This window comes from Amphichorda felina, assembly GCF_050947745.1.
Source record: "Amphichorda felina strain 45539 chromosome Unknown scaffold_9, whole genome shotgun sequence".
In the NCBI taxonomy this organism is placed as follows: domain Eukaryota; kingdom Fungi; phylum Ascomycota; class Sordariomycetes; order Hypocreales; family Bionectriaceae; genus Amphichorda; species Amphichorda felina.
Window position 1 is genome coordinate 2,653,618 of NW_028145041.1, and position 12,081 is coordinate 2,665,698.

General features: G+C 55.4%; 6 protein-coding genes across 6 annotated transcripts; 3 read left to right on the forward strand and 3 right to left on the reverse strand.

Annotated features, from left to right (window-relative positions):
- Window positions 1-5: 5 nt before the first annotated feature.
- On the reverse strand, window positions 6-962 carry ACO1O0_009412 (uncharacterized protein; the record flags this gene model as incomplete). The annotated part of the gene is made up of 1 exon (XM_083198761.1): window positions 6-962. One exon carries the CDS (start codon window positions 960-962, stop codon window positions 6-8), a length of 957 nt encoding a protein of 318 aa, XP_083046496.1.
- Window positions 963-1,403: 441 nt separating this feature from the next.
- Window positions 1,404-2,741, reverse strand: ACO1O0_009413 (uncharacterized protein; the record flags this gene model as incomplete). Its single annotated transcript, XM_083198762.1, has 1 exon — window positions 1,404-2,741. One exon carries the CDS (start codon window positions 2,739-2,741, stop codon window positions 1,404-1,406), a length of 1,338 nt encoding a protein of 445 aa, XP_083046497.1.
- Window positions 2,742-3,392: 651 nt separating this feature from the next.
- Window positions 3,393-4,262, forward strand: ACO1O0_009414 (class II fructose-bisphosphate aldolase; the record flags this gene model as incomplete). The annotated part of the gene is made up of 1 exon (XM_083198763.1): window positions 3,393-4,262. The coding sequence occupies one exon, from the start codon at window positions 3,393-3,395 to the stop codon at window positions 4,260-4,262; it is 870 nt and encodes a 289-aa protein (XP_083046498.1).
- Window positions 4,263-4,438: 176 nt separating this feature from the next.
- On the reverse strand, window positions 4,439-5,591 carry ACO1O0_009415 (Intradiol ring-cleavage dioxygenase; the record flags this gene model as incomplete). Its single annotated transcript, XM_083198764.1, has 2 exons — window positions 4,439-5,139; window positions 5,207-5,591. 2 exons carry the CDS (start codon window positions 5,589-5,591, stop codon window positions 4,439-4,441), a joined length of 1,086 nt encoding a protein of 361 aa, XP_083046499.1.
- A 3,419-nt stretch (window positions 5,592-9,010) lies between these two features.
- On the forward strand, window positions 9,011-10,787 carry ACO1O0_009416 (uncharacterized protein; the record flags this gene model as incomplete). The annotated part of the gene is given in 4 exon segments (XM_083198765.1): window positions 9,011-9,036; window positions 9,053-9,431; window positions 9,484-9,747; window positions 9,798-10,787. 4 exon segments carry the CDS (start codon window positions 9,011-9,013, stop codon window positions 10,785-10,787), a joined length of 1,659 nt encoding a protein of 552 aa, XP_083046500.1.
- A 460-nt stretch (window positions 10,788-11,247) lies between these two features.
- Window positions 11,248-12,018, forward strand: ACO1O0_009417 (uncharacterized protein; the record flags this gene model as incomplete). The annotated part of the gene is given in 2 exon segments (XM_083198766.1): window positions 11,248-11,321; window positions 11,334-12,018. 2 exon segments carry the CDS (start codon window positions 11,248-11,250, stop codon window positions 12,016-12,018), a joined length of 759 nt encoding a protein of 252 aa, XP_083046501.1.
- Between the last annotated feature and the right edge of the window lie 63 nt (window positions 12,019-12,081).

Here is a 12,081-nt window from a genome sequence, read left to right on the forward strand (position 1 = left end):
ATATCCTAGGCATTCAGCGACTTTACCATCTGCTCAATAGTCACATCTAACTCCTCGGGCCGTCGCCCCAGAATTTCCTCCAGGGTCGGGCCCACAAAGGATGTTTCGCCCGCCTTGATAGCATCCCAAGCGGTGGCCCACGTCCTGGCCTTCTCCTCGGTCCCGAAATACTCGATGATCTGGGGTTGCTTCAACCACTCGTCCACAGTGACCTGCTTGATGATAACCTTCTTGCCGACTGCCTTACCAAGAACATCGACCGTTTCGGAAAGTGTCCACTCTCGCGGCCCGGTGAGTGTGACAAGATCGTTGATCCAGGGGAAATCCGAAGGGGAAGACAACGCAGCGTATTGCGCAATGAGCTTGGCGCTGGCCTCACCGAGCTCGTCGCGCTTGACCCAGCTGACACCCGCACCCCCGCCATTGTGGGTGATGAGGATCTCGTCAAAGGGGTTCTCCAAGGTCCAGAAGGAGGTGTAAATCGGGAAGGACTCGTGGTACAGCCCCTCGCGGATGCTCGTCCACGTGAAGCTGGGATCAGAGGCAGCTATTTTCTGAAGATGCTTCTCGCATTCCAGGTGCGCCTGCATGACCTCTGCGAGAGACTTGGTCTTGTCAGGCAGCGCGAATCCCAGGGAGGAGTAGAAGATGTGCTTGACGCCTGCTCGGTGGGCGGCGTCGATGGCGGGGAGCTGCACTTGGACGCGGTAATCACGGACGTGGCTGGGGTAGGAGATGAGGAACAGGACTTCGATGCCCTTGAAGGCAGCCTCGAGTTCGGCTGGGGTCGACTCGTACGATGCCTGTTTCAAGGTGGCCTTGTCTGATCCGGGGAAGGACTTGGCCTTGTCGGGGTGGCGGCTGATGAGGGTGACCTGGTTGCCTGGGACCTGGGTGAGGAGGTGGATGCTGGTGCTGCCACCGAGGCCACCAGAGGCAGGGAAGATGCCAATAGATTTCATGGTGGTTGAATGTGAGTGATGGTTGTGTTTGTGTGCTGATGGAGTGGCGATGTGGCGAAGTCGCTTGGGGATGTCACAAAGAGCAATGGTGGACGATGTCTTGATGGCGTGGAAGAGGTGGATGGTGGACGCATTTATAGAATTTAATCGACTACGCGACAGATTATGAAGCTGTCCTTCTACTGGGGGAATTTGAGGTCATGACCAAATGTTGTTGAAGCCATCCAGTGAATCTGATGACGGTATCATGCGGTCGCTTACAAACATGGTCCGGATCTCCGCGACTCCGAATCCACCACTCCGACTCTCCGAGACTCCTACTGTCAGATTATAGTCTACAGAAAACGATAGAAATGAAGCGAGCTCATTGGGGTTGAACAAAATGCTTGAATGGATAAGATAATAATCATAAAACATGCTCCTTTCATTATTTCAGCTTGACTACCTCCATACACCGACAATCGCCTTTGCGGGCGTCTCCGAGACTCCCTGGGGCGCGGCTCGCAGGGCCATCCGCATCAGGTTGAGAGCCGCATTACCGAGAAACAGGGGAACCTTGAGCCTCTGAGCCTCATCAACCGCCGAACCAAGCTCTGAGGCAAATGTTTGCAGAGTCGCATTCGTCTGGCTCAACTCCTGGGACCCTTCACCACGGAGCACCTTCATGATTTCTGGTCCCACGGCCGAGAGCATCGCGGAGCCGCCAGCGGCGTTGATGCACAGCTCAAAGACTTGGTCCAGATCCAGGCCGACGTGGTGTGCGTAGGCCAGTGTCTCGGCGGCTGAGGCGAGATGGATGCCCTTGAGCAGGCTGACGACCAGAGACAGCTTGTCCTCCTTGGTCTGGGCCAGCCCAGTCACGGGACCTACACGGCCTTTGCCCTCTGTATAGAGACGGATGAGACCGCCGTCATCGTCAGGGCCGAACCCCCTCCCAAGAGCCGAGAAGTACACCTGCTCTGCAACACTCGTCATGGGTGTGGGGAATTTGTACCGTCTGGCCTCGGAGGTGATGATGCTCGTGTCCTTGATGATGATTGTGACTGCGCTGGCCAGGGGCTGATGATTCGAGTCGAGGATTCGAGGCATGCGGTTCTCCAGCATCCAGCTCCACCCCTCAGACTTGATAATCTCGGCCGAGACCTGGTCTAGGTCGAGGCCCAGGTGACTCGCGAATCCCATGGCCTCACCCGAAGACAGGATCTGGTTGGCTGCCAGCACCTGATGGCACATCTTCATGTTGCTGCCTGCTCCCACGCCGCCCTTGACAATGTACAGCTTCTCCGTGTCAGACATGGCCTTGAGCAGGTCCAGACCCTTTTCCATTGCCTGATCCGACGCACCAGCCATGATGGACAGCGTGCCATTGCCTGCTCTTATGGCTCCGCCTGAGACGGGGCAGTCCACAAGCAGGATGTCGCCCCGGCCCCTTGATACCAGCTCCTTCTCGAGCCCTTGGACGTACGCGCAGGGCACTGTCGAGCACAGGAGGACGACGGCGCCTTGTGGGAGGGATGTGATGGCCGGGTTCTCCCCGTCCAGCAGGACAGCTTGTGCTTGCTGGGCGGTTGCCACCATGCAGACGCAGTAGTCCTTCCCTGAGACGGCTTCGGACGGCGTTGACGATGTGCTGCCTCCCGCGGCTTTGAACTTGTCCAGCGTTGGGCCCCAGACGTCGAAGCCGGTGACGGGATAGCCTTGCTTGATGAGGTGAGTGGCCATGCCGAAGCCCATGGCTCCAAGGCCGATGAAGGCGACGGGGGGCTTGTCTTGAGCCATGTTCAAATGTCTGTGGTGAGATGGCCCAAGTAACAGAGCGTTGGGCTTGGTCGGAGTGGGGGGATATTATTAGTTCAATGGTTGGCGATGAGCAATGTGCTGAGCCGCTGGCAGTGAGGGGCTTCAGTTATTAGTCGAAGTTGGTCCTGGGCAGCCAAATAGGTCGGCCGGTATCGCCTGGCGGACAGTACACCTGTACATGCAAATGATGTACGATGTATCACGAGCACGGACTGAGCAAAGGCAGATCAGGCGGCGATAGTCCCGATAAGCCGCTGTTTAATATACGACTTCCAGGCCGGCATTCTCTCCGCCTCTGAGGCCTGCCCAATCAAGAGGCAACGATGCATCGACTTTACCCCCGACGGCTAAAGCGAATGCCGTCCACGGTGGCGGCTCCGGTGGAGACGGACTCTTAGCCGGCTGGGCCCCATTGTCTCCATCATCTCCGTGGGGGGGGGCCCGGTCGCATGTTAGGAGGGGTTCCTCGACTTGAATGACTGCATCAAGATCCGAGTAATAACTCCCAGCAGTTGATTTCAGACACTTGAAAAAGCCCGGAAGCACACCTCCTCATATCCCCTGTCTTGTCAAGTTCCCCTCCATTGCCATCCCCTCACTCTCCCACAACCGCCTAATCCAACGTTCACCATGCCTCGCCCTCCCCTCTCCCAGAACCGCACCCTGTCCATCCTGGACAAGGCCCGCGATGGAGGCTACGCCGTAGCGGGCATGTGCTGCTACAACATCGAGTCCGTCATCGCCACGGTCCGCGCAGCCGAGAAGACCAAGTCGCCGGCCGTCGTCCAGCTGTTCCCCTGGGCCATCGAGTACGCCGGCAACGCCCTCGTGCTCGCCGCCGCCGAGGCCTGCCACAGCGCCTCCGTGCCCATCTCGCTGCACCTGGACCATGCCCAGACCCCCGAGCTGGTGCGCAGGGCGGCCGACATCCCCGATGGATTCGACAGCATCATGTGCGACATGAGCCACTACGAGAAGGAGGAGAACCTCGCCCTGACCAAGGAGCTCGTCGACTACTGCCACGCTCGGGGCATTGCTACCGAGGCCGAGCCTGGGCGCATCGAGGGTGGTGAGGATGGCGTGGCTGAGACGATTGATCTGGAGGGAGTTCTCACGACGCCGGAGCAGGCCGAGGAGTTTGTGGCCACGGGCATTGAGATGCTGGCGCCTGCGTTTGGCAACGTCCACGGCGAGTACGGGCCCCGGGGCATCATCCTCGAGTACGACCGCCTGGAGACGATCAACAAGGCCGTGGGCGACAGGGTGAGGCTGGTGCTGCACGGCGCCGACCCCTTCACCGACGACATCTACAGCCGGTGCATCGCGGCTGGCGTCACCAAGATCAACATCAACAAGGGCATGAACAACCACTACGCGGCCTCCCAGGAGCAGACGAGGGGCAAGCCCATCACGGCCGTCATGGAGGCGGGCACGCTGAAGATGCAGGAGGCGATTGAGGGGTACATGAAGAGCTTCGGTAGCGCGGGCAAGGCCAGCTGATGGCAGCCCATTTGAAACAATCAAAGATATTGTAAGAAGGTCTGAAGTGAACACCTGCTGCTGTATTCCCTGCACTTTGCTCCGATATATAACTCGGAACAAACAACCCCACGTCGGTCAAACTCAACAGTAGAGATAGCCTAGCTATTTGATACTTGCCTATCCGAGTATCTGATCTAAGCGCTGCCACCCGGAGGGGGAGGCCCGCCGCCACCGCCGTTGGGGTTCTCGACGCCTCCATCCTCGTAGTAGAACACAGCGGGCTCGACCTTGTCGTAGGAGGCCGTGCTGATGCCAAAGGCGAGCCAGGCAAAGAGACCGTCGCTGATGCTGTCTCCCAGGAGGGTGTACTGCATCAGGGGATCCACGCCGTCGGTCGAGGCCTCCTGTGCGAGGATGCCGTCCTGCTCGTTGAGGGTGAGGGGCTGGGTGTTGGAGGCGTACGGCTCGAGGAGCTCGACGGCATCGATGAGGGTCTGGTCGAAGAAGGCCTGGCCGACGTGGCTGGCGTAGATGTCGTTGCCCAGAGTCTGGTTGTCGTACAGGGTGGCGTTGGCATGGGCCAGGATGTGGATGTGCGCGGTGCGGCCAGTGTAGTGACCGGGGAACAGAGACTCGAACTGGGCAACGCCGTCGGCGTCAGTGGGCTGGATGCCTCGCAGCCAGGTGGCATCAATGTTGGACGTGTCGGCCGAGTTCCCGTTGCCGCGTGCGTTGACGCCCGAGTAGACGCCGGTCGAGTTGCAGTGCCAGATCTCCAGGTACAGATCCGGGACGGGCTCGCAGGTGTCGACGTCGATGACCTGGTAGTCGAGGATGATGTCGACGCCCGGCTGCTCCTCAATGACGTTGCGGCGGACAAATTCTCCTCCCACGTCTGCAAACGGGTTAGCAAAAGTCTTCAGAGACCAAATCAAGGATACGTGGTAACAATAGATGCGTACAGTACGGGCCCTGGGTCACCTCCGGGGTCAGGATGCACGAGTTGATGCCGGCAAAGAGCTCCTCGGGAGACGTGTCAGGGGTGTACCCCAGCTCCGTCTTGTTGTGGTCAGTGTCCAAGACATCTTCCAGGTCACGTTTCTGGAAGCGGCCGAGGCCCCTCTTCTTGCGGGCCTCCTCAACCTGGGCGGCACGGCGGGCGACGTTGCGCATCTCGAGGCCGTTCTCAGCAAACCGGGGCAGACAGTGGCTCAGAGACCTGACACCGAGGCCGTCCAGGAACGAACGCCTCTCGGCAGCCTCCTGGGCGACATCGTGGCCGGGATGGGCTACGGCCGCGCCGTGAAAGAGGACGGCGGCAAGGCCGGCGAGCTGGGGCGCATGCATGTTTAAGGTGGTGAGCTGGTGATGGTACTCAGTGAGAGAGTTGAGAGGAGAGGGCAATGGTAATGGACGATCAAGCCGAGTTCAAGACCCGTCTGGGGATCAATGGAGATATAAGTAGCCATGCTGGGGCCAGGGTGTCTTGCTGAGGACCTGGCGAGTCACAAAACACAGCAGATGTCGCAACTGGCACGGCATAGCATTGGATGTTGACGGTTCTCCCAGGTTAAGGTACATACGTATGGCTCATCCACGGCTCGTCGTAAGCTCTCAACCACCGGATGTTGAATGCGGTCAGCGTGTTTCGGTCAGTTCGATGGTGTTAGCACCGGCAGGTGGCCCCAGGGGTCAGTCATCCTTGTTGGCGATGCGAGTGCGACACACGAGTGCCGGAGATGTGGAGGTTCGGTGGGCGGGGGATAAAGAGGCGACGCCAATGGGCATCGACCGTTGGAGGTGTTGGGGACGGATATCTCCGCATCCCAATTGGCATCGAGGCCATGGAGACCCAAGGAGACCCAAGGAGGGACCACAGAGACCGTCGACAGCATCCCAGGGTCTGATCAGCAGTGGGGATTGGATAAAATCCAGAAGGTGTCGCGGCCGTTGTGAATCCGAAACAGGAGGGACAATGCCCGGGAGCGGATAAGTCGGCACTTGGTTATCGCCAGAAAGAAGCTTGCATGGAAACTTGCTTGCCATTGAAACTCTAATGTTGCCACGCAGAAACATGATTGCATTGACGAATTACTCCCCAGGTCTCAGTCTCGTAGGCTGTAGCCCCCATGAACCGTGGTGGCCCCAGCCCTGATCCTGGTTGAGTGCCATAATAAGTAATAATACTATGTACGTACACTTTATCCGTATACATTATTTACATAGTGCGTATTCGTACCTACGTACATCCGTAACGTTGCTATCCCCCAGACTGGCGGGATTCTCTATTCAATGACTCGAGCTCCAACATACATCACGAATTTAAGAATCAAGATTCATGGCCCTGCATGATCGCCATGGATGATGGGGTCCCTTCCCACCAATGGAGCAATCACGCGATGGCTATTGCCAAGCAGCGAAAGCCGGCCCAAAGCGGCCTTCCCCATTGAGTGATGAGCCCCCGGCTAATAATCAAGAGCTCGACACCGTGCTTCATGAATATTCCGGAACAGATGCTACGTCGACGGAAGTTGCCGTCTGCCGGCATCATTGCCCCCAGCCGATTCGCTCGCATCTCACTCGACTGCGGCTAGTTCTTGTTGTCTTTGTTTCGAATAAGGTGTCTACAGCTCAAAGAAATCCAAGTGCACTTACACTACAATGGCCTTTGCCGTACTCTACAGCTCCCTGGTGCATATCAGGCAGGCAGCATCATGCCTTCTGCTTTGAGGTATCCCCCTCAACCATCAATCCAGGCTCATCATTCATGAATCGTGCGAATGATGTGATGATGCAACGTTCATCAGCGGCACAGCAAGTCTGCATACATCCAGCGAGGTTTCTTTTTCTTCCAAGGAAACTTGGAATACCTTCCTGTTTGGCATCAACCAGCAGATACACCCAAGTTGAAGAATACCTATGAACAGGCGGTGCGGGGTACCAATTCCAGGCGTCTGGCATTCGTCGTAGGTAAAGTAATAACAATACATATATCAATTCCGGATCAAAGAGTGGTTATCTTCCGCGGCTTTCAGTCCCGTCGTGAGCTAGGTAAAAAGTAAACTGGTCTAATAAATCCATCAATCCTATCAAACTATACCCCTGGCTGCACTATCGCGCCGCGTACATACTCCAAGGTGCGTGTTTGGATTGGGGCATCAATAGATCGGTCTAGAACGTAGAAAGGGGGCCAGCGAGTTAATGTGCATATACATCTGTGCATTCATACGTATCTCGAAAGGTAGTGGTCGGACATGGGATAGGCCATCGCTCGCGGTTCCCATTGTTTTGTTGGGGGGGGGGGGGACATTTTGGTTACAGCAACACAGCCATGATCTTTTCCAAGGTCTAATGATAGACAATACAAAAGAGACTCAATGACGAGAACAGGCATGGTTGTGGCAGAGACGTACGACGTGTTGAATTCGGGGAGTGTCAACGACCGCCGTCCACCTCCATAGCAATGTGTCTGGCTTGTCATGATCTCATTGGCGTTCAAGAGTTATTTCCCGGGAAAATCCATTCTGATTCAAATTTTATATTGGGAGCAATTATCCGTGCATAGTACCTAGCACTTACAGAACGTGGAAGGTGTGGCCATGGCGGACTCGATGGAATCAGAGAAACGTAAAGTAGGCACTCCGTATGTTCAGCTCAGAGTAGAGACCCAATGGTGTAGCATGTATAGTATATGTTAACCTGTGATCCAATCCCTCACTAGTGATGAAATTATTCTCCTGGCATATTTGTACACGGTGCTATAACGAGCCTGACGGGGCAGACCGGGGCCTCCCGCATTCGAGGCCGGGGTAGTCACGTGCATTAATAGACGCCTGGTCTATATTACCCCTTCGTCCCAGCTACACTTGATAGATGTTGTTCCCTCTTTCTTTTAGTTTTATTTTTTGTTAGCCATCATTATGATGGAATTTCTTCACTATGCCATTCCTTTTCAGTTACTAACTAGAGCTTGCGTGGGCGACCCTTTTGCAGCAACACCACATGGAGGACGAGGCAATAAGCAGATACCCAACGTCCTCATCGACATATCCAAAGCTATAGTATGTGATGGGAAATTTCTCTAAACGTGTGCTCTAAATACCCCCCTCATCTTGTGTTGTTGGGTATGTTTGTTCGTTGGTCGTTCCCCCTCATCTCCACATCGTGGTCCATCTCACGTCGCATTACACACCACCCAATAATATTTCCCATCACCCAACCCTCGCCAATAGAATGTTTGCTCATTGGCCTGCCAGACGCGGCCCCTGCTTGCGAGGCTCGTCAAGACTCGAGACCATAGTCATCAGTAATCAACCCCTCTCGAGCGTCTGTTCCCCGCAGTTACGGGTGCCGAGGGATCGCAGTTAAATCCTTTGCCAAACTGATGTAGCTCTCATCGCGTACAGTAAATTACCCCATGGGGTTGTATATGCCGAGGATTCTGGGTTGATTTGTGGCTGCAGCTGGGTGCCGGCACTACCGTGTTCTGCATGACATCGAGCGATGACGTTCTATTCGGCATTACAAGATGCACCGCCGTTGTTGAGGATATAAAGATGAACCACTTGTCGTCTTTGACTGTAGTGAATTCTGCATCTCCCGGAACAAAGGGTGCTTCGCTGGTTTTAGACCAGACACCGAGTCACACCCGTGTCCTAGACTCCTGGGTCCAGCTCAACAATCCTCGAGCTCATAGGCCCTGCTTTTGATCTAATCAACATGGCTCCTTTAGCTTCCTTGCTCATTGCTTCCCTTGGGCCGTTGCTATGCCTCTCCTCCCCGACCGGCATCCGTGAGAGGTCCACCAGCACCGCTACCGTTGTTCTCTCCTCGCCCGAGTCCACCATCCTAGGAAATGTCCACAGCGATGTAGAGTCATTTGGTGGAATTCCGTACGCCGAGCCTCCCGTGGGACCCCTGAGACTGAGCCCACCCAAGCGACTGGAGACATCTCTGGGCACGTTCGACGGAACTGGACCGGCCGGAGCATGCCCGCAGATGGTTGTGTCCACGGACAGCAAAAACTTCCTGCTGGATACACTGGGTTCCCTCGCCAACCTACCCTTCATGCAGGAGGCCACTGGTCAAAGCGAAGACTGCCTCAGCATTACTGTTGCCCGGCCCGTGGGTGTGAAGGCCGGCGATAACCTCCCCGTGCTCTTCTGGATCTACGGGGGAGGTTTTGAGGTATCATTGCCCTCTCACAATTAGCGTATAAAGATACTAACAGCCTTAAAAGCTTGGATGGTCGTCCATGTATGACGGAACCGGTCTGGTCAACTACGGTGTCGAAATCAACAGGCCCTTCGTCTTTGTCGCCGTGAACTACCGTGTTGCTGGCTTTGGATTTATGCCTGGAAAGGAGGCCATGGAAGGTGGAGCCGGGAATCTAGGTCTTCTTGACCAGCGGATGGGCCTCCAGTGGGTAGCCGACAATATCGCGTCCTTTGGCGGAGACCCGGACAAGGTGACCATCTGGGGTGAATCAGCTGGGGCAATTTCGGTACTGTGCCAAACAGAACATGACTCAAACTGCAGGCTAATTGCAAATAGGTTTATGACCAGGCAGTCCTTTACGATGGCGACCACACCTACAAGGGCAAGCCGCTGTTCCGTGGAGCTATTATGAATTCCGGCAGCGCCGTGCCCACGATGCCTATGGATAGCCCCAAGGGGCAGGCTGTCTACGACAAGGTAGTACAAACGGCGGGATGCTCAGACGCCGAGGACTCACTAAATTGCTTGCGGGAGCTGGATTACACCGACTTCCTCAACGCAGTCACCTCAGTGCCCGGTATCATGTCTTATCACGGCCTCGCACTCAGTTACCTTCCCCGCCCAGACGGTAAGGTCTTGACTGATTCACCGGAGGTCCTTGGGATGACGGGAAAAATTGCCAAGGTTCCAATGATTATCGGCGACCAGGAAGACGAGGGTACGCTCTTCAGCATCTCCCAGGCAAATATGACGACCAGGAGTGGCCTGGTTGAGTACCTTAAAGACTACTTCTTCAGCGAAGCCACCGAGACCCAGATCCAGGAACTGGTTCACACGTATGGCGACGATGAGATCTCGGCGGTTATCGAGGGAAGCCCCTTCGGCACAGGCCTCCTCAACGAGATCTTCCCTGGCTTCAAGCGACGCGCTGCCCTCATGGGAGATCTGGTCTTTACTCTGACTAGACGGCTCTTCCTGGCCATTGCCAAGGATCGTTACCCAGACACGCCGACGTGGTCCTACCTGAGCTCTTACGATACGGGGACGCCTATCCTGGGCACGTTTCACGGAAGCGATATCGTCCAGGTCTTCTATGGCATCTTTGATAATTATGCGGCCCAGAGCATCCGGTCCTACTACCTCAACTTTGTGTACGCACTGGACCCCAACGATAACCTGGATGAAAAGTATCCGGCATGGCCAAAGTGGGCGGACGGGGAGCAGCTGATGCATTTCATGGCCAACAAGGCTGATTTGCTGGCTGACGATTTCCGCCAGGATACCTATGAGTGGATGGGCAAGAATATTGAGTCTCTTCGCTTCTAATAGGCTGTCACGACGTTAATGCTTATGTGCCGAGATGATTAAATGCACTCAGTGTCTTACGACTTTATGTTTTGAGCTCCGCTTGCCTAATGCATATGATAATATTATTACAAGGTTTGAGCTACTTGATTATAAATGCCTTAAGTGTTACTCGGTCCGTTCATAAGATACCTACTATGACGAGGACACGGGGTGGGAGAGGATAAGAATATACATTCCGATTTATCCCGAATTTTGAGGTCTAGGATGCCTGATGCAAGAAATACCAATTGGGAGATTTTTGGTTCATTTCGGGATGGTTGACGGATTTCGGACTCTGAATACGGAATACGAGGTTTTCGTGGCTTAATACAGCGATAGATCACCTGAACCTGTTCACACTTTGTGCATGATTCATCAAAATTTACTCTTGTTCATACACAGCATCAAGAACATTCTCTGCAGAGAATAAAGCCCAACAATGGCGCCAGCTTTCTTACAGGATCGCGCCGTCAAGGTGGCCTTGGTGCTTCTCCCCGTCGTCGTGCCGGCTGTGTACCTCTACAGATTCTCACACAACGTGTCGAGCAAGACGACATCGACAACCGGACGTCGCAGTGCAGACGCTGGCAAACCTACATCGGTGGGCGATTCGCCGCGGGACCCAGTCAGCCTCCCCGCCGAGGTCAAGGACGCTTCTCAATGGGAGGTCGCTTATGAGCGTGTCGTCTCCCATCCGATCCCAGCATCCAGCCTGGCGTTCCCCATCACAGGTCCCACAGAAACCGACACTGACAGACCCTCCGCATTGATGAGGGCGTACACGTCTGCAGCTCAAGCAGCATTCTCATCAACGCCCCAGGCCGTCGCAATGCGCGCCGCCATCGGGGATGCTCAAGCAAAACGCTCGTTTGATGTAGATTGGATTCGGGACCTGTCCTTCGGCAACGGCGACCTCGTGAATGGCGCATACCGTGTCGTGTATCATGGGCATGGGCAAACCGCCGACTCGGAACGTGTTGAGCTGGCGATCGAGGCGCCTCCGTCCTACAAGGGTCATGTGCCTCGGGGGCTGATTGCCTCTGAGATTCAAAAGGTGGGCGACGAGGTCGTCTTTGTCAATGAGACGTGGATGTGGAGAAAGCCAGGTGAGAGAAAGACCTTGATTGAGGCTCCCTTGCCGTCGTGGTTTCATCGCCTCACTGTTGGCTGGCTGGTTCTCAAGGCAATGGGACATGTCATGAGAAGCTAGGATCTGGGTGCTTTTAGCCTTGACTATATGTATTCTAGTCCAGGTGATGGGAATTGTGCGGGC